General features: G+C 35.7%; 1 protein-coding gene across 4 annotated transcripts in view; it reads left to right on the top strand.

The window, feature by feature from the left end:
* Nucleotides 1-26,601, top strand: part of LOC112863632 (AGBL carboxypeptidase 4) — a 1,479,506-nt gene that overhangs the window by 282,929 nt on the left and 1,169,976 nt on the right. For all 4 annotated transcript variants that reach the window (XR_015254691.1, XM_086716924.1, XM_086716923.1 and 1 more), the window contains exon 3: nucleotides 5,531-5,655. Coding sequence is in view for 3 of the 4 variants with exons in the window: in XM_086716924.1 (XP_086573050.1) it covers nucleotides 5,531-5,655 (125 nt within the window). In the remaining variant the exon portion in view is untranslated. The remainder of the gene's footprint in view (nucleotides 1-5,530; nucleotides 5,656-26,601) is intronic.

Below are 26,601 nucleotides of genomic sequence, written 5' to 3'. Positions count from 1 at the left end.
ACTCAGTTCATAGGATTTCTTTAGTGAGATTGGGATCTGGTTTCCTGCCATAGATGGAAAATTTTTTCCTGGTAGAAAGTTAGCTCATCTTGTCAATGTCTCTTTTCTCAGGGATAGCTGTGTAATGTTGATTATTTTCTAATACTGAAATCAGTTGTTTTATATATTTTATCTGCTTTAATTCTTTTCAGTGGACCTAATCTCTTAACCATTACTCCAACATAGCTGAGCCAAAGATGTTGTTTTTTTTATCAAATACTTTTTCTGCTTGTATTGATAAACATGATTGTGTTTTTATTTTGTTAATATGATTATTTGGGTTGATGATTTTTTGTAAGTTTTTTTATAAGAAATTATGCATTTCATGTATTTTTCCAGTGTATTGGCATAAATAGTTCACTGTGTATTTGTTGCTTTTTTCTTTTGGTTGTTTGATGTATAAAGGATATGCAGTAATATTTGCTTTTAATTATCATTTTAATAATATGTGTTTTCTTTCTCTTTATTTTTCCTAGTTGAGCAATGCTGGAGTGTGTTAGTATTAAAAGTATTTTTCAAAAATCAACTTGTAACATTTAAAATTTTCTGCAGAGTACATTTAAAAATTTCTTTGATTTTTCTAATCTTTTCTTTATTATTCCCTTCTTATACTTTTTTTGGTTTTAAAGTATTGCTGTTTTTTAAACTTTTTATAATGGAAGCTTAGATAATTGATTATCAGATGTATTTGCCTATATATGTGTTTCTATTTTTGAATGGCTGTAGTTATAACAAATATTGATTGTTATGTATTATTATAATTTAGTTTAAAATACTATAACTGTGATAAGAGTACATATGTATATCATATAAATTCCTTTGAAATTTGTTGAGACTTGCTTTATGAACCAGAAAATGATCAATTTTGATAAATGTACTGTGTTCATTTGAAAGGAATACATATACACACATATAGTTCTATAAATATCAAGTGTTTCATATTAAAATGAAGTAGCCTTTTAAATTATATTTTCAAATTATCTTAATTATTTCTGAATATTTTCTTGGTTTTTCTCTGCTTGTGCTTTTGGTATGTTGAAATTTCTCACTGTAATTCTAAATTTGTCTCTATCTTCTGTTTTGTCAAATTTTACCTATGTATTTTGGAGATTCATTAATAGAGGTACATTTCTCTAAGATTTTTATATCTTCTTGATGGAATTACCCTGTTTTTTGTTTTGTTTTCATCATGAGCAATTTACAGTGATATTTCTTGATTTTAAGCCTACCTTGTCTGATATAAACATAGCTACGTTAGATTTCTTTTTCAGAGTGCTTTCCTGGTATAATTTTTTTCCTCTTTTACTGTTTAGTCTTCCTGTGCTCTTAAATGTAATGTTGTCTTTATAGGCAATATATAGTTAATTTTTTCATCCAGAATAAAAATCTTTGTCTTCATTTGTCATATTTAGTCCATTTGTATTTAACATATTTACTGACATCCTTGCATTTAAAATCTACATTTTAGGGGTGGATGTGTGTCAGTCAGTTAAGTGTCTGACTCTTGATCTCAACTCAGATCGTGATCTCAAGGTCATGAGTTGAATTCAAGTCCTGTGCTGGGCTCTGTACTGGGTGTGAAGCCTACTTAAAAAAATGTATGTACATATTTGAAATTTTGTTTGCTATCTTTTCTTGCCTTTCATGTAAGTGGAAGGGAACCAGATGATTTAGAGGCATTGTCAGTTTATTTACAAATAGACATGTTCAGAAGGTCAAAAACTGACACTTTGTTGAAATATTACAGGTAACATGAGGAAAGAATTGTTTATGAAATACACAGAGAAGATATTGGTGAAAATAGTCAACGGAATAGTTACAGAAGATCAAAAACTATATGATTATTATTTGAGATTGTAAACTTAGTGAAAGCAAAGACTATATGTTTGATTTATCAGCTGTTCTATTTTACAAACATAACATGATACTTTTTGAATGAATAACTAATTCAGTAGATGGATAAATGTGTTGACTGTGGCTATGGTATATTACAAGGACAGAACAATGGAGTCAGAAGTCTTTATTTCCAGGTCTTGCCCTAGTGCTTTAAAGCATGAACTTAACAAAGCACTAAACATTTCCAAGTTTCAATTACTCATCATGGGGTCATGGTGATACTTTAATAATATAAAGGGTGTCAAATCATTTTGAAACTGTATGGTTTTAGACACAAATGGTGTCTTGTTATTAGAAACCATATGTGGCAGCAATTTTATGACATGTTATTATTTATGAAAACTTATTTATTAGTGTTATAGAATTAAAACAGATTTTCCGTTGAATGTTGAAATTTGTTTACATTAATGTTTATTTTTTCAACCAGGGATTTTTAAAGGGCAAAAAACAGTGTTTCTTTTTCACTTTTTGTTTTTTAAGGTTAGTAATTTTTTAAGCATTATAACTTATAACGTGCTTTCAATTTATATTATCTCTGTATTCTTCCAATCATCTATGTTATGTAGAGAAATGGTTAGTCCAGTGATGAGAGTCATTTTGCTGGAATTCAAATCCCAGCTCTGACTCTTACTTACTTACATGCTATATAACTTTGGGTAAGTTATTTTATATCTTTGTCCCTTGCTCTTCTCATATGTAAAAGGGGGATAGTAATGGTTTTTACCTCACAGGTGTTGTTGTGAGAATTCAATAGGTTAGTACACCTAGCATTTTGGACAGTATGTGGCATGTAGAAATGTTCAGAAAATGTTTTCAATTGAAAATTAATATTCATGTTAATTACCAAGAGGTAAGTATTTGTATTTCTATTAATATAACCCTTACTTTATAGTTGAGAAACAGTGGTTGGAACAAGTTAACTAAATTTTCCAAGTTCATTTAGTAAGTGGCAGAGCTAAAACTTGAGCCTAGATCTTCTGATTGCAAGTTCAGTGCAATCATGTAATAAGTATTCTGCCCCCTACAACATAGGGTTTAGTATATATTTTTGGATGATAATAGTTGAAATAACAATTTAACTGAGGAATCTCCTTGGGAATTCTGAAGACAATTAAAACTACAAAAATTAAAATAAAAGTTTTTGGTTTTATTTAATGTTTGTTCTTTCTTATCAGTGCATGTTTTGTTTTGTTTTGTTTTCCATATATGTATTCTTAAGTGGAGGCAACTGATTGTTTTGGTTGTGAAAGGAGGACTAAGTCTGGATTCTCAGGCCAAATTTTAATGAGAGCAGAGGAAATTACCCTAAGGTTAATTGATAAGGTTTTGAGGGGAGGATTTTCTTATTATCTGGGATCGCTGCCTGATTAATCCTAGATCCAGGCAGCCAAAGAATGGTACAGCTGAAAGGAACCTTCAAGGTTAGGTAACTCAATATTCTCATTTAGTAGATGAAGCCTATAGAAGGTAAGTAATTTACCTGTTGTTGGACAGTCAATTAAGCTAGAATTCAGATCTGCTGATTCCAAGGCTGGTATGCCATCTGTGACAACACAACTGGTGCTCAGTAAAATAAGTAATGTGCCAGTAGAACTAGTAAAAGAATTAATTAAAAACTGTGGTATTAAGGTTAAAGTTTAATTCTGAGTATTCTTTTGGAGAAAGACACACTAGAGCTTATTTTAAGGTGGGATATTGCTGTCCTCTTCAGGTGCAATACAATACTGATTTCTTAATTTCCTTATTGCTGTCTATAGTCATGTTTACTTTTCTTCAGCTGTTGATTATCTGGTTTGGGAATTCACCAGATTCTTTGCTTTTATTTTTTATCCCATCCCACTGTGAAATTTATGGACAATTCATTGCTCATTAGGATGGAAGTCAAAGAGAAGAGACATAATGAATGGAAGTCACACCTAAGCTTATACATTTTCTCTTGTTCTTTTTTTTTAAATTGAAGTATAATTAACATACAGTGTTATATTAGTTTTTTGTGTACAGTGTAATGATTCAGCAATTCTATATATTAGTGCTCATCAAGATAAATATACTTTTTTAACTTTAGAGAGAGAGAGAGAGAGAGAGCAGGGAATAGGGGCAGAAAGAGAGTGAATCTTAAGCAGGCTCCATGCTCAGTGAACAGCCTGATGCGGGACTCAATCCCATGACCCTGGGGTCATGACCTGAGCCAAAATCAAGAGTTGGATGCTCAACTGACTGAGCCACCCAGGCCCCGCAAGATAAATATATTCTTGATCACCTTTATATACTTCATCCCTCCCTCATCAACCTCCCCTCTGGCAACCTACATTTTTGATATAAGTGTTCTGTTATTGGAGAAAATGGAAATTAATTTTATGACTGTTTGTGAATTTACCGTTACTATACTCGTGGGGGAACAACTTATAATTTTTGTTTAAAATCTTACTCTACATATCCTTTTACATGTTTTTTTAAATTTTCTAACTTGTTTTATTTTTTATTTTTTTAAATTTACATCCAAATTAGTTAGCATATAGTGCAACAAGGATTTCAGGAGTAGATTCCTTAGTGGCCCTTACCCATTTAGCCTATCCCCCCTCCCACATCCCCTCCCGTAACCCACAGTGTGTTCTCCATATTTATGAATCTCTTATGTTTTGTCCCCCTCCCTGTTTTTATATTATTTTTGTTTCCCTTCCTTTATGTTCATTTGTTTTATCTCTTAAGGTCCTCATATGAGTTAAGTCATATGATTTTTGTCTTTCCCTGACTAATTTCACTTAGCATAATACCTTCCAGTTCCATCCACATAGTTGCAAATGGCAAGATTTCATTCTTTTTGATTGCCGAGTAATACTCCATTGTACATAAATACCACATCTTCTTTATCCATCCATCCGTAGATGGATATTTGGGCTCTTTCCATACTTTGGCTATTGTTGATAGCGCTGTTATAAACATGGGGGTGCATGTGTCCCTTCAAAACAGCACACTTGTATCCCTTGGATAAGTGCCTAGTAGTGCAATTTCTGGGTTGTAGGGTAGTTCTATTTCGAGTTTTTTGAGGAACATCCATACTGTGTTCCAGAGTGGCTGTACCAGCTTGCATTCCCAACCTTTAACGTGTTCTGATACAAGTTTGGAAATTACCCAAAGTAGTACAAACAGTATAGTATTGTTGTGAGAATTAAATAGGATCAAGTATACTAGAGGTGATTTATATAAAGCTGAATATGAAATATATAAATTATTATTGTCCTTTTTTCTAAATAGGAAACTGAAGCTTGGTTGTGATTCTTACTTGGTTTTTTGGGGCTTGCCACATGTTCCATGGAACATCCCAATATGACAATATTTCTTATGTAACACAAATAGATCTGCTGGATGATAAGGACTGGAAGAGCTGCTTGAACCACAGCCTGGACTAGCTGGAAGGTTCTTCTTATCCTGGGCTGTATTCAGAATTGATAGCCTTGTAGATTGTGAATACTGAAACTTACAAGTACTGAATGATGACAAATATTGCTTTCAGACCTCATAATATTTAATTTTATGTGCTATTGAGTTGCATGAACTTCTATTAAAACACAGTTCTTTCGATTTTTATTACCAGGTAACCTTGGACAGGTGGACCAGGTCTCTGAGTTTGAGTATGACTTGTTCATTAGGCCGGATACCTGTAATCCACGCTTCCGAGTCTGGTTCAACTTTACTGTTGAAAACGTGAAAGAATCACAGGTGAGGGAAATATTGGATATCTTCAGTGTGGTGTTCATAAGAAGATTATGCTTTTGTTTTACTTTAGAAATACCAAAATAATAACTGAATTAGGAATGTATTCTTGTATATCTATAGCAATGATACAGTTTTAAGCTATATACAGAAATAAGTATAATATGCTGGTTCTTGTTATCTGGTGGTTATTAAATAATACAAATAGGTTATATGGGAACAAAAAGGGTTCTTTATGGATTGAAGAATTAGCATGATGTGCTGGGTTTCCTTGAAGGTTAAGGAACCACTGGAAGAGACTTGCTATAATGTTTATTATAGAGTGCTGTTCTCTATATTATTTCTTCTTTGTAAAGATCTGTAAGGTATTTCTCACAGGCCTCAGTTTCAGAAAAATCTTTTCTTCTCTTGTACAAGAAGGTGTTTATATCTTTTTAAAAAACTTTTTTAATGTTTATTTATTTTTGAGAGAGAGAGAGATAGAGAACAAGCAGGGGAGGGGAAGAGAGAGAGGGAGACGGAATCCCAAACAGGCTCCATGCCGTTAGCACAGAGCCCCGTGTAGGGCTTGAACCCATGAATCATGAGATCATGACCTGAGCCGAAACCAAGAGTTGGATGCTTAACCAACTGAGCCACCCAGGCACCCCAGAAGGTGTTTATGTTTTAATATGATTCTTGCAACTTATCCTATTTTCCCTTCTTTGTTGGAAAACTCAGAACCATTTTTATAGCCCTCTCTAATGATTCTTGAAAACTTTTTTGCTTGTGTTTCTATGTACTAATTTTTCTTTCATTCTGATCATATTAATCTGTATTTGACCATAATTTCTTCATCTATATTTTCTAACAGTGTATGTTTTTTATAATCCTGTTCAAATATTTTGAGTAAGAGAGCATTGATGAAAATAAAACTAAATGCATATGCCTTGAAAAAACATCTAATCCTAAGAAATCATTTATCATTCTATTGTATTGAGGCAGCTAATCATGGAAGACTGCACAAACTTTGTACATATAGTGGCATAATTCTTTTAAGCACATGAAAGCATAGCACTACAACCTAATATCTTCCTTCTTCCTTCAGGGTCATCTTTTTCTAGAATACTTGGGAAAAAAGGAGGGTTGGTTTAACTTCCCCTCCCAAGTCAATCTATCCTGTTTGCTCTTTCAACTGGTTGCTTGCTCCTTTCCATTTTCTCAACTGCAATTAGATTCGTATGTCAGATAGTGGTCAGTGTCTGGAATTTAGGGACTATCACTGGCATGCTGACTTCAGTGGAAAAGGGGTAGAAGGAACAGTCCTTTCAGTCTGCTGTCGATTCTCTTAATTCTCTACAACATGACTGGCACATGACTATGTAATGACAGGTGTATATAATGTTTAATGAAGTGTAAGGACTAACTGGAAGGAATTAAATAGATGGGAGAGTTCTGTATGTTGTTGGCTAAACATGGTTAAGACAAGTGGAAAAAATATTAAACCCTACACTGATAGGGACATACTTAAGTTCCTAGTTTTGTGTTTGGTTTTACTTACTCTTCCATGAGAGAATTCCTTTTCAGCTTTTCATAGTAAGAATAACAATATTCTCCCCTTCATCCACCTTAGGGTTACCATATTTTACCTGACCAGGGTTTATCTGGTGACAGGATTATTTTCTTGTTCCAACATGATAATTAGTAATTGTCAAAATGCATTTTCCAAGTCTGTATAACTCAGTCTTGAGAGTACATCTCACAGCAGGAATCTTTAGCTTCATCTACAAGACTAAGGCTTGGCAATCCAAGTTTGGGTCCCTATCAAGATCTCTCTGCTGCCATGAGGTAGACACACAACCTCTCATTCTTCTGTTGGTGTTTCTGTCTCATATCAGCAACTTACGGTTGTAATGTACATCATTGAAAAACAAACAATAATTCTGAGGAAATATAATCAATTCATTATGAAGGAAGGGAAACATTTTCTTAAAAGTGATGGAATCTGCCAGGATTTCTAATTTCCCAAAGGGGTTTACTGTTTTCCTCTTTATGCACAGCATATGCACATCCTTCAGCTTGCATATTGCATCCAGGAATCCACTAACTCCTAAGAAATGAGACTTACTACTTTTCAAACAATAGAATCCTCTATCCTAATTGTATCTTCGCTAAATAGAGACTTATGGATAGCTCTGAAATTATTATGTTTCTTTAACATTGGGCCACATTAAATTCTTATCCCAATTTTCTTGCACTTTAGTCTCTGTATAGAGAATATTCTTACCTAGCTTCTGTGGTCAGGAGGAGGGGTAGGGAGAGGGTTGACTACACAGGGAAAATGTGTTTCATGTGTTGTGCTACCTGAGATAGTTTTTTGAACAGATTGCTCATAAATTTCAGTTTCTTGTTCATTGCTCTTTTAGTTGCTTACAGGTATGTTCTTATCTCTTCGAGAGTGTTATAATTTTTATACTATATTTTAAAGTCATACAGCTTCTTTTGCGTTCTTATCTATCAGTTAAGCAAGTAACATGAATGTGTTCTAAAGGATTATTGTAATAAAAGAGTTGGTGCTGTTTTTATGAATGCTTATTTTTAATGTTGGAAGAAACAATATTTACTCTGACTCTCTGGGTTTCTATCTTCATATCCAGTGCTGTTCTACCCTTGATACAATTAGAAATCATGAACTTGTTTATCTGGTTTCCTGGAGTGTGATGCTTTATTAGCCTGTTTCTTTGCACCATTGCTTCATCAACTGTAGTCACATTATATAGTTATGGAAATCTGTTTCAAGATGGCATAAAGATCTGCTGGAAAGATACAATATATATCTCTAGCTCACAGGATATTTGTTTTCATGGTTGTCTACATGAAAGAGAATGGTTTTACTATTAGGTTTGACTTGTGAGGTCTGTTTTTATAATGTCTCTTCCTACAATCTTTTCCATCTCTCTAATTTCCGTTAAAATGAGACCTGCATGAATGTAATCTAGTCAGGAACCTTATTTAAGGTTTGGTGCTAGCAAGCAAAAGAAATATCAGGCCACAAAGGCTGAGTCCATTAAGTGAATGTTAAAAATTATGGCATCAAATATACTGTACAAATGGATCTAGCTTTTGTGTTATTTTCCCTGACATTTGTAAGAAATGACAAAAGCTTGGAACATATGGTGCTGTTTTCCAGGGCTGGTATATTAACCCCCCAAAGTAGTTGTTAAATAGTACATTTGTAAGAGTCTATGAAAACTACACATCATAATACCTTTATCAAAAGGTAATTTTCTCTCTGAAAAACCTGTATTAAATATTATGTGGATATTCATCACATGTGTGATGTGAAAACAAATCTTCCTTTTTAAATACTTACGGTAAAATTCAGCCAATAAGAGTGGAAAATGATAGGTCTTGACTTTTAAATTGTATTCTTTCCTTATATTGTTTTTTATCTCTTTGAATTAATTTTTCCCCTTTTTGATTAAAGTAGCTGAAGTTCAATATGGTAAATATGGAAAATACAGACAATTATTAGAAGCAGAGAAAAAGTGCACACACACATACACAATCTTATACTACCTAGAAGCAATCATTATTAACTTTTGGCATATTTACTTCTAGGCTTATTTATTTCCTACTTTGATTTTTGAAGCATAAGTAATTTTTTTTCCAAATACACATTTTTATGTTTTGCTTTTAAGGAAATTAAATATTTTCACAAGTAATTTTCTATCACTAAAAACTTTGTGGACATGTCTGTACAATAGCTTTTTACTATTGGAGTATTTCCTTACTCTTGGGCATAAAGATTATTTTCCATTATCTGTTGTTATAAATAACACTGTAGTGAACATCTCCATGCATGAAATGTTACACATATTTCATTTTGCTTACTTAGAATAAATTCCTATGAGGGGGATTGATAGACAAATGATACGAGTATTTTGAAACTCTTGATACATATTTCTGTATTGGTACCAGAAAATGTATATTTTGATGTCCAACAGCAAGCAGTCAATGAGATGCTTTTCCTTGAATTTCTTGCTTTGAATTGTTTCATGAACTCAGTATTTCATATATAGAATAAATTATTTCCTTTTCATCATTTACTTTGAAATTTTACACAAATAAATGGGATATAATGCAGTGTTTCAGGCCTTTAGTCATAAAGAAATTAATTGCACTCTAGCAACAATATGGAACAGCAAAACAATTCTATTTATTGTTTTGGGTATTTTTCTCATTTCATCAATCCTTCTTAGTCTGGGTGTGCCAAATGATTGTCCTCTGAGGTATGTAATGGAAGATTTAAAAAAAGAAGTGTTTTGGGGCGCCTGAGTGTCTTAGTCAGTTAAGCGTCTGACTTCGGCTCAGGTCATGATCTCACGGTGAGTTCCAGCCCCACGTCAGGCTCGGGGCTGACAGCTCAGAGCCTGGAGCCCACTGCAGATTCTGTGTCTCCCTCTGTCTGCCCCTCAGCTGCTTGTGCTCTGTCTCTCACATTGTCTCAAAAATAAATAAATATTAAAAAAATTTTTTAAAAAGTTTTTTTTAAACAATGAAGTATTTGTTACATTACTATAAGCAATAATGTACCTTAAACAGACACACACACACACACACACACACATACACACACATACACACACATACACACACACACATGTTTGTATATGACATATCTGAATTGGACTTCAAAAATCCAGGACTTTGCTGCTGCTTTATTTGCCATCTTGGAGATTTTAGGTTCAGTGAAACTTCATCCTGTCCAAAATCAATGGTGCACAGCATATTATAGTAGAAAAGCAGAGACAATGGATTTAAACACATTTGGGTTTAAATCCTGGCTCTGATATTTATGATCTGTTTTACATTTAATCAATTATTATCTGGGTGCCTCAATTTTCCATGTGTAACCAAATACTACTACCTCATGTCAGTGTTGTGAATATTATATGAGACAGTGTTGGTAGATAGATAATAGGAGCTCAATACTTGTTGTCTATTGTTTTTATTAAAACACTAGAATAGTAGAAATAATATTAAAAACAGCAAGAGCAAACACCATAACACGTTATTACTAGTTTACTAATACTGGTTTTTGCTTGTTTTGTTTTATTTTATTTTCTCTTCTTATTCTACTAACCGCTTCTTAGTCCTCCTCCACCTTCTTTCAGATCTCCTATTGGTCATTATCATTATCATCAAACAAATTGTAATGGTTAAGAACACAGATTCTGTGTTGAATTGTTGAATTGTAAGCCTAGCTTTGCCACTTATTTCCTAGCTTTGTGACTATGGGAAAGCTATTGATCTGTTTCTGTATTTAAATTGTCAATTTCTATATATTTTTAATGTGTTAATAGTAGTATGTAGTAGAGTTGCTCTAAGAGTTATATGTGGTAATGCATGTAAGACACATAATCCAATGCTTGCAACATAAGAGGTGATCAAAAAATGTTAGCTATTAATATTATTATCCTTCTAATACTCCTACAAAGTATAACACAGGTTCTCATTTTCCCCATCATTCAATTTATTATAGAAATAGCTAACATTTTTTGAAAACATCAATGTTATAGGTACAATTCTAAGTCATTTATATTACTTAAAAATTTTTTTAATGTTTATTTATTTTTGAGAAAGAGCATGAGTGGGGAAGGGGAAGAGAGAGAGAGAGAGAGAGAGAGAGAGAGAGAGAGAGAGAGAGAATATGAAGCATGCTCCAGGCTCTGAGCTACCAGTGCAGAGCCCAATGCGGGGCCAGAACCCACAGACCGCAAGATCATAACCTGAGCAGAAATTGGTCACCCAACCAACTGAGCCACCCAGGCGTCCCTTTATATTACTTTGTCTAATCTTCAGAACAGTCCTTTGTTGTAAATACTATTACCACCCCCCCCACCCTCCGCATCATTATGTAGGTGAAGAAGCTGAAAGAATGTGAGGCACAGACAGGATATTAACTGGTTGAAGATAATGCAATTAGTAGATGGTAAAGTCAGGATTTGTACCTAAGTAGTCATTGTAGAAATTTGGAAAATATATACAACGGGAGCAAAGAAAACAAAACAAAACCTAAACCCACAATCCTACTAACTAGAAGGCACTACTGTGAACATTTTTACATACTTATTTTTAGGTTTATTTATATTTTATTTATGTTTTATAATGTATTACTTACTGGTTTTCTCTTCTGCCTAATGCTGCCTCTCAAAATACTGTCTCGGTAGATAATTAGAAACCAATTGCTAAAATTTAAAACCCATTTGAATTAAGACTTGAGTAAACTAGGATGAGAAAGGAACTTTTCTTATTTGATAAAGGATCTCATCAAAGAATCATGACCAGGTACCATACATAGTGGTGAAACTTTAAAATCATTCACTTGAAAATTGAAACTGACACAAACACATGCAATAGTATTCCATGCACATGGATTAGAAGAATTAATATTGTTAAAATGTCTATATTATCCAAAATAATCTACAGATTTAATGCAATCTCTTATCAGTATGCGAACAGTATTTTTCACAGAACTATAAGAAATAATACTAAAATTTGTATGGAACCACAAGAGACCTCAGATAGCCAAAGCAATTTTGAAACTGGAGGTATCACAACCCCAGATTTTAAGATAGACTACAAAGTTGTAGTAATTGAAACAGTATGGTACTGGCACAAAAATAAACACATAGGTCAATGGAACAGAATAGAAAAACCAGAAATAAATTTCATGATTATACGGTCAATTAATGTATGACAAAGGAAACAAGAATAAGCAATGGGAAAAAGACAATCTCTTGAACAAATGGTGTTGGGAAAACTGGACACCTACATGCAAAAGAATGACTGGACCACTTTGTTATACCATACACAAAAATAAACCCAAAATTGATTAAAGAAATAAATATGAAGCCTGAAACCATAAAAATCCTAAAAGAGGGCAAACAGGCAGTTTGCTATTTCTTTGATATAGTAGCATTTTTCTAGACATGTTTCCTTAGGCAAAGGAAACAAAAGCAAAAATAAACTATTAGAAATACATCAAAATAAAAGCTTTTGAACAGCCAAGGAAACCCTCATCAAAACAAAAATACAACCTATTGAACTGGAGAGGATATTTGGAAATGACATATCTGTTAACGGGGTTGTATCTAAAATATATACACAACTTATACAACTCAACAACAAAAAATGAATAATTTTATCAAATTGGGCAGAAGACAAGGACTGACATTTCTCCAAAGAAGACATACAGATGGCCAACAGACACATGAAAAGATGCTCAACATCATTCATCATCAGGGAAATGCAAGTCAAAACCACCATGTGATATCACCTCACACCTGTGAGAATGGCTAAAATAAAAACCACAAGAGGCAACAAGTGTTAGTGAGGATGTGGACAAAAAGGAACCCTTATGTACTAGTGTTGGTGGGAATGCAAACTGGTGCAGCCAATGTGGAAAACATATGGAGATTCCTCAAAAAATTGAAAATAGAAATACCATCTCATCCAGTAAATCCACTACCCCATATTTACCCAAAGAATACAAAAACACTAATTTGAGAAAGTATATGCACCCCTATATTTATTGCAGCATTATTTACAATAGTGAAGATACAGAAGCAACCCAAGTATCCACTGACAGATGAATGGATAAAGATGTGATGCATGCGCGCGCGCGTGCACACACACACACACAGAGTGGAATGTTACTCAGCCATAAAAAGGAATGAAATCTTGCCATTTGCAAAAAACATGGATAGATCTAGAGTGTATAATGCTAAGTGAAATAACTCAGGGGAAGACAAATACCGTATGAACTCACCCATATGTAGAGTTTAAGAAAGAAAACAAATAAAGAAAAAAAAGAGACAAACCAAAAAACAGATGCTGAAATATAGGGAACAAAACTGATGGTTGCCAGAGGTGAGGTGGGGTGGTGGAATAGGTGAAATTGATAAAGGAGATCATGAGTAAATTTATCTTGATGAGCACTGAGTACTGTATAGAAGTGTTGAATTATTATACTTTATACGTGTGACTATTGTAGCACTGCATGTTAATTATACTGGAATTAAAAAAAAATAAATGAAGAAAAACCCATCCAGTTGGAAACCAGGAGGAAGTAATGAATGACTTTTTTGTCATAGTTTTTCTAATTGTAATGGAGTCTCTAACTAAAGCAAAAAGACAAAAAAAAGGTAAACAAATGATACAAAGATTAGAAAGCGGCACAATTAGGACTATTTGAAAATGATATGATTATCTAAGAGAAAAAAAAGATAATCTATAGGCAAACTATTAGAACCTACGTAGAGCTGAGAAATGTTCCTGTATATAATATCAACATGTATAACTTTTTAAAATAATTTTTAATTTTATTATTTTCTTAAAATTTACATCCAAATTAGTTAGCATATAGTGCAACAATGGTTTCAGGAGTAGATTCCTTAGTGGCCCTTACCCATTTAGCCCACCGCCCCTCCCAAGTGTCCCTCCCGTAACCCAGAGTTTGTTCTCCATATTTATGAGTCTCCTCTGTTTTGTCCCCTCCCTGTTCTATATTATTTTTGTTTCCCTTCCCTTATGTTCATCTATTTTGTCTCTTAAAGTCCTCATATGAGGCAAGTCATATGATTTTAGTCTTTCTGTGACTAATTTCACTTAGCATAATACCCTCCAGTTCCATCCAAATAGTTGCAAATGGCAAGATTTCATTCTTTTTGATTGCCAAGTAATACCCCATTGTATATATATACCACATCTTCTTTATCCAATCATCCACCGATGGACATGTGGGCTCTTTCCATACTTTGGCTATTGTTGATAGTGCTGCTATATACATGGGGGTGCATGTGTCCCTTTGAAACAGCACACCTGTATCCCTTGGATAAATACCTAGTAGTGCAATTGCTGGGTCATAGGGAACTTCTATTTTGAGTTTTTTGAGGAACTTCCATACTGTTTTCCAGAGTGGCTGCACCAGCTTGCATTCCCACCAACAATGCATAAGAGATTCTCTTTCTCCACATCCTCACCAACATCTTTGTTGCCTGAGTTGTTAAGGTTAGTCATTCTTACAGGTGTAAGGTGGTATCTCATTGTGGTTTTGGTTTGTATTTCCCTGATGATGAGTAAGTTGAGCATTTTTTCATGTGTTGGTTGGCCATCTGGATGTCTTCTTTGGAGAAGTGTCTATTCATGTCTTTTACCCATTTCTTCACAGGAGTATTTGTTTTTTGGGTATTGAGTTTGATAAGTTCTTTATAGATTTTGGATACTAACCTTTTATCTGATATGTCATTTGCAAATATCTTCTTCTATTCTGTAAGTTGCCTTTTAGTTTTGCTGAGTGTTTCCTTCGCTGTGCAGAGGCTTTTTATTTTGATGAGGTCCCAGTAGTTCATTTTTGCTTTTGTTTCCCTTGCCTCTGCATACGTGTTGAGTAAGAAGTTGCTGCAGGCAAGATCAAAGAGGTTTTGCCTGCTTTCTCCTCGAGGATTTTGATGGCTTCCTGTCTTACACTTAGGTTTTTCATCCATTTCGAGTTTATTTTTGTGTATGGTGTAAGAAAGTGGTCCAGGTTCATTCTTCTGCATGTCGCTGTCCAGTTTTCCCAGCACTACTTGCTGAAGAAACTGTCTTTATTCCATTGGATATTCTTTCCTGCTTTGTCAAAGATTAGTTGGCCATATGTTTGTGAGTCCATTTCTGGGTTCCCTATTCTGTTCCATTGATCTGAGTGTCTGTTCTTGTGCCAGTACCATACTGTCTTGATGATTACAGCTTTGTAGTAGAGCTTGAAGTCTGGGATTGTGATGCCTCCTGCTTTTTTCAAGATTGCTTTGGCTATTGGGGGTCTTTTCTGGTTCCATACAAATTTTAGGATTGTTTGTTCTAGCTCTGTGAGGAAAGCTGGTGTTATTTTGATAGGGATTGCATTGAATGCGTAGATTGCTTTGGGTAGTATCGACATTTTAACAATATTTGTTCTTCCTATCCTGGAGAATGGACTATTTTTCCAGATTTTTGTGTCTTCTTCAATTTCTTTCATAAGCTTTCTATCATTCTCAGTGTATAGATTTTTCACCTGTTTGGTTAGATTTATTCCTAGGTATTTTATGGGTTTTGGTGCAATTCTAAATGGGATCGATTCCTTGATTTATCTTTATGTTGCTTCATTGTTGGTGTATAGTAATACAAGCGATTTCTGTGTGTTGATTTTATATCCCACAACTTTGCTGAATTCATGAATCAGTTTGAGCAGGTTTCTTGGTGGAATCTTTAGGGTTTTTCATATAGAGTATCATGTCATCTGTGAAGAGTGAAAGTTTGACCTCCTCCTGGCTGATTTGGATGCCTTTTATTTCTTTGTGTTGTCTAATTGCAGAGGCTAAGACTTCCAATACTATATTGAATAACAGGGGCAAGAGTGGGCATCCCTGACTTGTTCCTGACGTTAGGGAGAAAGCTCTCAGTTTTTCCCCATTGAGGATGCTATTAGTGTTGGATCGTTCATATATGGCTTTTATGATATTGAGGTATGATCATTCTATCCATAATTTCCTTTTTTAAATATGAAATTTATTGTCAAACTGGTTTCCATACAACACTCAGTGCTCATCCCAAAAGGTGCCCTCCTCAATACCCATCACCCACCCTCTCCTCCCTCCCACCCCCCCCCCACCCCCCCCATCAATCCTAAGTTTGTTCTCAGTTTTTCAAGAGTCTCTTTTGCTTTGGCTTTCTCCCTCTCTAATGTCTTTTTTTTTCTTCCCCTCCCCCATGGACTTCTGTTAAGTTTCTCAGGATCCACTTAAGAATGAAAACAAAGGGTATCTGTCTTTCTCTGTATGACTTATTTAACTTAGCATAACACTCTCCAGTTCCTCCACATTGCTACAAAGGCTATATTTCATTCTTTCTCATTGCCACGTAGTATTCCATTGTGTATATAAACCACTATTTCTTTATCCATTCATCAGTTGATGGACATTTAGGGTCTTTCCATAATTTGGCTATTGTTGAGAGTGCTGCTATAAACATTGGGGTACAAGTGCCCCTATGCATCAGTACTCCTGTATCCCTTGGGTAAATTCCTAGCAGTGCTATTGCTGGGTCATAGGGTAAGTCTATTTTTAATTTTTTGAGGAACCTCCTCACTGTTTTCCAGAGTGGCTGCACCAGTTTGCATTCCCACCAACAGTGCAAGAGGGTTCCCGTTTCTCCACATCCTCGCCAGCATCTATAGTCTCCTGATTTGTTCATTTTGGCCACTCTGACTGGCGTGAGGTGATATCTGAGTGTGGTTTTGATTTGTATTTCCCTGATGAGGAGCGACGTTGAGCATCTTTTCATGTGCCTGTTGGCCATCTGGATGTCTTCTTTAGAGAAGTGTCTATTCATGTTTTCTGCCCGTTTCTTCACTGGATTATTTGTTTTTCGGGTGTGGAGTTTGGTGAGCTCTTTATAGATTTTGTATACTAGCCCTTTGTCCGATATGTCATTTGCAAATATCTTTTCCCATTCTTTTGGTTGCCTTTTAGTTTTGTTGGTTGTTTCCTTTGCTGTGCAGAAGCTTTTTATCTTCATAAGGTCCCAATAGTTCATTTTTGCTTTTAATTCCCTTGCCTTTGGAGATGTGTCAAGTAAGAAATTGCTACGGCTGAGGTCAGAGAGGTGTTTTCCTGCTTTCTCCTCTAGGGTTTTGATGGTTTCCTGTCTCACATTCAGGTCCTTTATCCATTTTGAGTTTATTTCTGTGTAGGGTATAAGAAAGTGGTCTAGTTTCATCCTTCTGCATGTTCTTCCAGCACCATTTATTAAAGAGACTGTCTTTTTTTCATTGGATATTCACCGCTGTTGTTTCACATAGCGTTGGAAGTGCTAGCATCAGCAATCAGACAACAAAAGGAAATCAAAGGCATGAAAATTGGTAAAGATGAAGTCAAGCTTTCACTTTTTGCTGACGACATGATATTATACATGGAAAATCTGATAGACTCCTTCAAAAGTCTATTAGAAATTATACACGAATTTAGCAGTCGCAGGATACAAAATCAATGTACAGAAATCAGTTGCATTCTTATACACTAATAATGAAGTAACAGAAAGACAAATAAAGAAACTGATCCTGTTCACAATTGCACCAAGAAGCATAAAATATCTAGGAATAAACCTAACCAAAGATGTAAAAGATCTGTATGCTGAACACTATAGAAAGCTTACGAAGGAAATTGAAGAAGATATAAAGAAATGGAAGAACATTCCATGCTCATGGATTGGAAGAGTAAATATTGTTAAAATGTCAGTACTACCCAAAGCTATCTACACATTCAATGCAATCCCAATCAAAATTGTTCCAGCATTATTCTCGATGCTAGAACAAGCAATCCTAAAATTTGTATGGAACCACAAAAGGCCCCGAATAGCCAAAGTAATTTTGAAGAAGAAGACCAAAGCAGGAGGCATCACAATCCCAGACTTTAGCCTTTACTACAAAGCTGTAATCATCAAGACAGCATGGTATTGGCACAAAAACAGACACATAGACCAATGGAATAGAATAGAAACCCCAAAACTAGACCCACAAAAGTATGGCCAACTCATCTTTGACAAAGCAGGAAAGAATATCCCTACTTTCTTAAGGGTTTTTTTTTTTTTTTTTTTTTTTATCAAGAAAGGGTGCTGTATTTTGTCAAATGCTTTCTCTGCATCTATTGAGAAGATCCTGTGGTTCTTGTCCTTTCTTTTATTTATGTGATGAATCACGTTAATTGTTTTGCAGATACTGAACCAGTTGTGTATCTCAGGTATAAATCCCACTTGGTCGTGGTGAATAATTTTTGTAATGTATTGTTGAATCCGGTTGGCTGATATCTTGTGAAGATTTTGGCATCCACATTCATGAGAGAAATTAGTCTATAGTTCTTCTTTTTAGTGCGGTCTCTGTCTGGTTTTGGAATTAAGGTAATGCTGGTTTCATAGAAAGAGTTTGCAAGTTTTCCTTCCATTTCTATGTTTTGTAACAGCTTTAAGAGAATGGGTGTTAACTCTTCCTTACATGTTTGGTAGAATTCCCCTGGAAATCCATCTGTCCCTGGACTCCTGTTTTATGGGAGATTTTTGATTACTAATTCTATATCCTTACTGGTTATGGGTCTGTTCAAATTTTCTATTTCTTCCTGTTTCAGTTTTGGTAGTGTATATGTTTCTAGGAATTTGTTCATTTCTTCCATATTGCCCATTTTATTGGCATATAATTACTTATAATATTCTCTTAATAATGTTTTTATTTCTGCTGTGTTGGTTGTGATCTCTCCTCTTCTGTTCTTGATTTTATTTATTTGGGTCCTTTCTTTTTCTTTTTGATCGAAGTGGCTAGTGGTTTATCAATTTTGTTAATTCTTTCAAAGATCCAGCTTCTGGTTTCATTGATCTGTTCTCTTTCTTTGTTTCGATAGCTTTTATTTCTGCTCTAATCTTATTATTTCCTGTTTCCTGCTGTTTTTTTTGTTTTATTTGCTGTTCTTTTTCCAGCTCTTTAAGGCATTAGGTTAGGTTGTGTATCTGAGATCTTTCTTCCTTCTTTAGGAAGGCTGGATTGCTATTTAATTTCCCCTTATGACCGCCTTTGCTGCATCCTAGAGGTTTTGGGTTGTGGTGTTATCATTTTCAGTGGCTTCCATATACTTTTTAATTTCCTCTTTACCTTCTTGGTTAACCCATTCATTCTTTAGTAGGATGTTCTTCAGTCTCCCAAGTATTTGTTAACTTTCCAAATTTTTTCTTGTGGTTGATTTCTACTTCATTAGCATTGTGGTCTGAAAATATGCACGGTATGATCTCGATTTTTTGTACTTGCTAAGGGCTGATTTGTCCCAGTATGTGGTCTATTCGGGAGAACGTTCTATGTGCACTGGAGAAGAATGTATATTCTGCTGCTTTAGGATGAAATGTTCTAAATATATATGTTAAATCCATCTGGTCCAGTATGTTATTCAAAGCCATTGTTTCCTTGTTGATTTCTTTATTAGATGATCTGTCCATTGCTGTGAGTGGGGTGTTGAAGTCTTCTACTATTATGGTATTAGTTTCTTTACATTTGTTATTAATTTATATATTTGGGTGCTGGCACATTTGGTGCATAAATGTTTACAATTGTTAGGTCTTCTTGGTCTATAGACCCCTTGATTATGATATAATGCCCTTCTGTGTCTCTTGATACAGTCTTTATTTTAAAGTCTAGATTGTCTGATATAAGTATGGCTACTCTGGCTTTCTTTTGTCAACCATTAGCATGAGAGATTATTCTCCATCCCCTTACATTCAATCTGAAGGTGTCTTTAGGTCTAAAATGGGTCTCTTGTAAACAGCATATAGATGCATCTTGTTTTCTTATCCATTCTGGTACCCTATGTCTTTTGATTGGAGTATTGAGTCCATTGACATTTAGAGTGAGTACTGAAGGATATGAATTTATTGCCATTATGTTGCTTGTAGAGTTGGAGTTTCTGGTGGTGTTCTCTGGTCCTTTCTAATCTTTGTTGCTTTTGGTATTTATTTATTTATTTTCATCTTTCCTCCCCTCAGAGAGTCCCCTTTATAATTTCTTGCAGGTCTGGTTTAGTGGTCAAAAACTCCTTTAATTTTGTTTGTCTGGCAAACTCTTTATCTCTGCTTCTATTTCGAATGACAGCTTTGCTATATAAAGAATCCTTGTCTACATGTTTTTCTGATTTAGCACATTGAATACATCCTGCCACTCCTTTCTGTCCTGCAGTGTTTCTGTGGATAGGTCTGCTGCAAACCTGATCTGTCTTCTCTTGTAGGTCAAGGACTTTTTTCCCCTTGCTTCTTTCATGATTCTCTCCTTTCCTGAGTGTTTTGTGAATTTGATTATGATATACCTTGTTGATGGTCGGTTTTGGTTGAATTTAATGGGGGTCCTCTCTGCTTCCTGGATTTTGATGTCTGTGTCTTTCCCCAGGTTAGGAAAGTTTTCCTCTATGATTTGCTCACATGACCCTTCTACCCCTATTTCTCTCTCTTCCTCTTCTGGGACCCCTATGATTATGATGTTGTTCCATTTTAATGAGTCACTGATTTCTCTAATTCTTAAATTGTGCTCTTTTGCCTTAATCTCCCTCTTTTTTTCTGCTTTGTTATTCTCCATAAGTTTGTCCTGTATATCACTGATTCTCTTCTGCCTCATCCATCCTTGCTGCTGCGCCACCCATCAGTGATTGCCGCTCAGTTATAGCATTTTTTATTTTATCCTGACTAACTTTTACTTCTTTTGTCTCTGCAGAAAGGGTTCTAATCTTTTTTCTACACCAGGTAGTGTTCTTATTATCATGATTCTAAATTCTGGTTCAGACATCATGTTTGTGGCTGTGTTGCTTAAATCCTTAGCTTTCCTTTCTTCCTGCTCTTTCTTTTGGGGTGAATTCCTTTGTTTTGTCATTTTGAAGGGAGAACAGGAATTAATGAGGTACAAAAAATTAAAATTAAAAAATATTAAAATTAAAAAATTGAAAACGCACACACAAAAATCCAAGAAATGATGCTAGATCCTAGGTGTGTTTCATTCTGGGTGTTCAATATGGCCTGATAGATTAGAGAAAAAATGGGAAAGAAAAATAAGAAAATAGTGTGAACATATGAAAAAATGAATACATTGAAGTTTACTAAAATGAAATGATGGAGGTGAAATAGAATTTGAAAAAATTTACACAATAATAAATAATATAGTAGGGAAATAATTAAAGAAAAATATTTTTAATAACAATTAAAAATAAAAATGGATTTTTTCTGTATTCTAGAAAAAGAAAGAGAAAAGAGAAAGAAAAGGAAATCGTTTCAAAATTTGAAAATGTGAATACGTAGGGGCGCCTGGGTGGCCCAGTCGGTTAAGCGTCCGACTTCAGCCAGGTCACAATCTCGCGGTCCGTGAGTTCGAGCCCTGTGTCAGGCTCTGGGCTGATGGCTCAGAGCCTGGAGCCTGTTTCCGATTCTGTGTCTCCCTCTCTCTCTGCCCCTCCCCCGTTCATGCTTTGTCTCTCTCTGTCCCAAAAATAAATAAACGTTGAAAAAAAAAATTTAAGAAAATGTGAACACGCTGTCATAGACTAAAAGTGATGGATGTAAAATAAAATTTTGAAAATTTACCTTAAAGTAAAAAAATATAGTAAAAAAAATAAGGGAAAATATTTTTAATAAAAATTGGAAATGAAAATGAATTTTTTCTCTTTCTGTATTCTAGAAAGTGAAAAGATATTGAAAAGAGAAAATAAAAGAAAACCGTTTTTAAATTTGAAAAAGTGAATACACTGAAGGAGACTAAAATAAAATGATGGAGGTAAAATAGAATTTGAGAAAATTTACACAGAAGTATAAAATATAGTTAAAAAATTAAAGAATAATATTTTTAATAAAATTGAAAATAAAAATGAATTTTTTCTCTTTCTGTATTCAAGAAGCAGAAAAGAAGTGAAAAAGAGAAAAAGAAAGAAAGAGGGTTGAATAGATGGACTTGCTATCAGATTGAAATATGACTAAAATTACTTTGTTTTCCCCTAGAAGTCAGGCTACGAAGTGCTTTATAAACTACGCAGGCAGTGAGACTTGTATTGTTGAAAAACGAGGTTTGCCCAGTTGGGCGGGGCTTAGTGTAAAGGCTCCGTTCTCCACTAGTCTCCTGGGGTGGATTGTTGTGGTGCTTCTAGGTGGGTATGTGCACATGCGGGAACAGTGAAAATGGCATCACCCAACTACGCAGTCTCTGGAATCGGAACTTTGTTGCTCCTGATGAGCAATTGTGCACCTGTCCTTTGTCTTCAGCTTTCGTCCACTCCCCGCTATTTCACTGTGCATGACCAAGCCCCAGGTAGTACCTCTCTCCTGAGTTTTGTCTCAGATGCGGTTGTTTTCCCTGGCCCCTTAGTTCTGAGGGATTGCATCTTTGACCCGTTTGCCCTTCTGCAGAGGGTCTCACCAAGCAATGGCTGAATGCCTGCTGCAGCCCGGAAAGTTCGCGAGACCGTGCAGCTGCTGGTGTCCAGCGACTGTGGCCAGGTGCCAGCCCGCCCCAGAAAATGTTCACGAGATACCGTAGCAGCAGTGCTTCAGGGATTATGGAAAATCACAACACACGTGTTGTACCAGGCTTCACCCTTAACAAACTTGTTCCAACACCAGCGAATGTGGCAATTCTCTGAAGTCTGCTGGAACCACGTGGCCTCAAGAGTCTCTACCAAATGTTCTTCCATCAGTGGAACTGCTTTTCCCCATGTGCCCAAGAACCTCCTGGACCCCACTGTGCTCTTGGTGATTCTTCCTTCCCAACAGCGCAACACCAGGTATTGAGCTGTGGAGTTGAAGACTCTGTGCTCCCCTTATTTACAGTCTTAATGGAATTTAAACCCTCTCCATTCTTTTTTCTCCCTTTGTAGTTTAGTCCCTGTGGCTGTTTCTAATTTTCTACTTTGTCTCCAGCTGCTTTTAGTGAGGGGTACTTTTCCCATATTCTCCCCTGCACCCTGCCTCCGTCCTCTCTCCGCCCAGAAAAGTGGCTCCGTGCCCTCCGCAGCTTCTCTCTTCCCAAGTTCACCTCTCCGCACCATGTACCTGCTGAATTCTGTGGTTCAGGTTGTGCAGATCGTTGTGTTAATCCTGAGATCAGTTTTCTTGGTGGGCAGGATGGTGTCGTGTTCGTCCTGCTGTATTTCATGGATGCAAGACACACAAAAATTTTCCATGCCGTTCTGCCATCTTTGCTCCCCTTCCTGAATATGTGTAACTTAATGCTTTTCCTTTATTTTAACAACAATAAATATAAAATGCAGTCAGAAAAAAATTTTCTTGCATCAGGAAACAATGTTAATAAAAAGACTAAGATGCCTAAGAACAAGCCTAACAAAGATGTCTAGGGTTTAAAACCCTCATGAATAAAAATACAAAACCTTATTAAAAGACATCAAAGAGGGCCTATACAATTAGGGAGGATATACTTTTTTTCAACAAATATTTAATGGCCATCTCTCTGTTCTATACATTATTGTGGCACTTGTAATAAGTGAGGAGAAAGATAGGATCATTTGTGGGGTTTGCATTCTAGGTGTCACTGGGAGCCGAGAGAAAAAAAAAAAAATAACAAATGAGCAAATAGTATATTGGAAAGTAATTTTTATTTTTTTAATTTATTTTTTCAATATATGAAGTTTATTGTCATATTGGTTTCCATACAACACCCAGTGCTCATCCCAAAAGGTGCCCTCCTCAATACCCATCACCCACCCTCCCCTCCCTCCCACCCCCCATCAACCCTCAGTTTGTTCTCAGGTTTTAAGAGTCTCTTATGCTTTGGCTTTCTTCCACTCTAACCTCTTTTTTTTCTTTCCCCTCCCCCATGGGTTTCTGTTAAGTTTCTCAAGATCCACATAAGAGTGAAACCATATGGTATCTGTCTTTCTCTGTATGGCCTATTTCACTTAGCATCACACTCTCCAGTTCCATCCATGTTGCTACAAAGGGCCATATTTCATTCTTTCTCATTGCCACGTAGTACTCCATTGTGTATATAAACCACAATTTCTTTATCCATTCATCAGTTGATGGACATTTAGGCTTTTTCCATAATTTGGCTATTGTTGAAACTGCTGCTATAAACATTGGGGTACAAGTGCCCCTATGCATCAGTACTCCTGTATCCCTTGGGTAAATTCCTAGCAGTGCTATTGCTGGGTCATAGGGTAAGTCTATTTTTAATTTTTTGAGGAACCTCCTCACTGTTTTCCAGAGTGGCTGCACCAGTTTGCATTCCCACCAACAGTGCAAGAGGATTCCCGTTTCTCCACATCCTCACCAGCATCTATAGTCTCCTGATTTGTTCATTTTGGCCACTCTGACTGGCGTGAGGTGATATCTGAGTGTGGTTTTGATTTGTATTTCCCTGATGAGGAGCGACGTTGAACATCTTTTCATGTGCCTGTTGGCCATCCGGATGTCTTCTTTAGAGAAGTGTCTATTCATGTTTTCTGCCCGTTTCTTCACTGGATTATTTGTTTTTTGGGTGTGGAGTTTGGTGAGCTCTTTATAGATTTTGTATACTAGCCCTTTGTCCGATATGTCATTTGCAAATATCTTTCCCCATTCCGTTGGTTGCCTTTTAGTTTTGTTGGTTGTTTCCTGTGCTGTGCAGAAGGTTTTTATCTTCATAAGGTCCCAATAGTTCATTTTTGCTTTTAATTCCCTTGCCTTTGGGGATGTGTCAAGTAAGAAACTGCTGCGGCTGAGGTCAGAGAGGTGTTTTCCTGCTTTCTCCTCTAGGGTTTTGATGGTTTCCTGTCTCACATTCAGGTCCTTTATCCATTTTGAGTTTATTTTTGTGAATGGTGTGAGAAAGTGGTCTAGGTCAACCTTCTGCATGTTGCTGTCCAGTTCTCCCAGCACCATTTGTTAAAGAGACTGTCTTTTTTCCGTTGGAAATTCTTTCCTGCTTTGTCAAAGATGAGTTGGCCATACGTTTGTGGGTCTAGTTCTGGCGTTTCTGTTCTATTCCATTGGTCTATGTGTCTGTTTTTGTGCCAATACCATGCTGTCTTGATGATTACAGCTTTGTAGTAGAGGTGAAAGTCTGGGATTGTGATGCCTCCTGCTTTGGTCTTCTTCTTGGAAAGTAATTTTTAAAAGAAAAGGTAGAACGGTTTAAGAGGGATAGATGGAGAACAAAATGAATAGTCTCTAAAGTAGGTCTCCTTGAGAAGGTAAAATTTGAGCAAAGCCAAATGAAGTAAGGAAATATGCTTTAGAAGTATCTGGAAGAAGGGCCTTCTTGTAAGTTGAAATCGCTGTTGCCCTAAGCTGATGTCCTGTGGTGGGATCATGCCTGGTTTGATGTATAGCAAAGAAGCCTGTGTGATTAGAGCTGTGTGAGCAAGGCAGAAAATAGTAGAACATGTGGTCAAAGAAGTATGTATGTGGTATAGTAGAAGTGGGTGTGTTGGAGTGATGATTTTGTAGGGTCTTGTGGATCATAGTGGAAACAACATCTTTTACTCTGAGACACCAAAATATTAGAGGAATTAAACAGAGTAGTCACATGATATGAATTATATCATAAAGTTATTGATGTTTCCTTGTTAATAGTAGACATTTAAGATAGAATGGTTCAATAATAGAAAGAGATACAGTTAGAAGACTTTTATAGTTATTTTAGTGAAAGAGATAGTTGTTTAGACTATTATGGTTGCAATTTAAATGTTTATTTCTTTTGAGAGGGAGAGAGAGAGAGTACGTCGGGTGAGGCAGAGGGAGAGGGAGAGAGAGAATCCCTCTTTTGAGAGGGAGAGAGAGAATCTGCATGCTCAGTATGGAGCTTTACCTGGGGCTCAATTTCAGGACTGTGAGATCAAGACGTGAGCTGATATCAAGAGTTGGCCACTTAAGCGGCTGAACCACCCAGACATCCCAATAGTAGCAATTTAAATGCTGAGAGGTTTTTGAAGATAGAGGTAGAGGATTTCCTGCTGGATTTGATATGGATGTGTAATCAAGAGAGGAATCAAGGATGGCTTTTTGCCTTTGTTATGAATATCTGATCTAGAGGGATACAGAAGACAGAGGAGCAGGTTTTGAGAGAATGATTAGTTCAGTTTTAGGTTAAATTAAGAAACACCTATCATATATTCAAATACACTACAAAGTAGGCAGTTGGGATACATGAGTCTGGAGTCTGAAAGAAAAGTCAGGATTGAAGCTATATATTTGGGAATTGTTGACATATAGATAGTTTTTAAAGTTATAAAACAGGAATGACATCACCAAAGGAAAACATGTAAATAGAGAGGAGAAGAGGAATAGGTAGTGTGTTTAAGGACCTATGTTTGAGAAGCCATTAAAGGAAATTGAAAAAGCAGATTGTTAGGAGGTGGATATCCACGAGTGTGTATTATCTTGGAATAC

The sequence above is a fragment of the Puma concolor genome, chromosome C1, assembly GCF_028749965.1.
Source record: "Puma concolor isolate L17-30 chromosome C1, mPumCon1.1.hap2, whole genome shotgun sequence".
In the NCBI taxonomy this organism is placed as follows: domain Eukaryota; kingdom Metazoa; phylum Chordata; class Mammalia; order Carnivora; family Felidae; genus Puma; species Puma concolor.
This window is presented reverse-complemented; position numbering and strand designations above follow the sequence as displayed.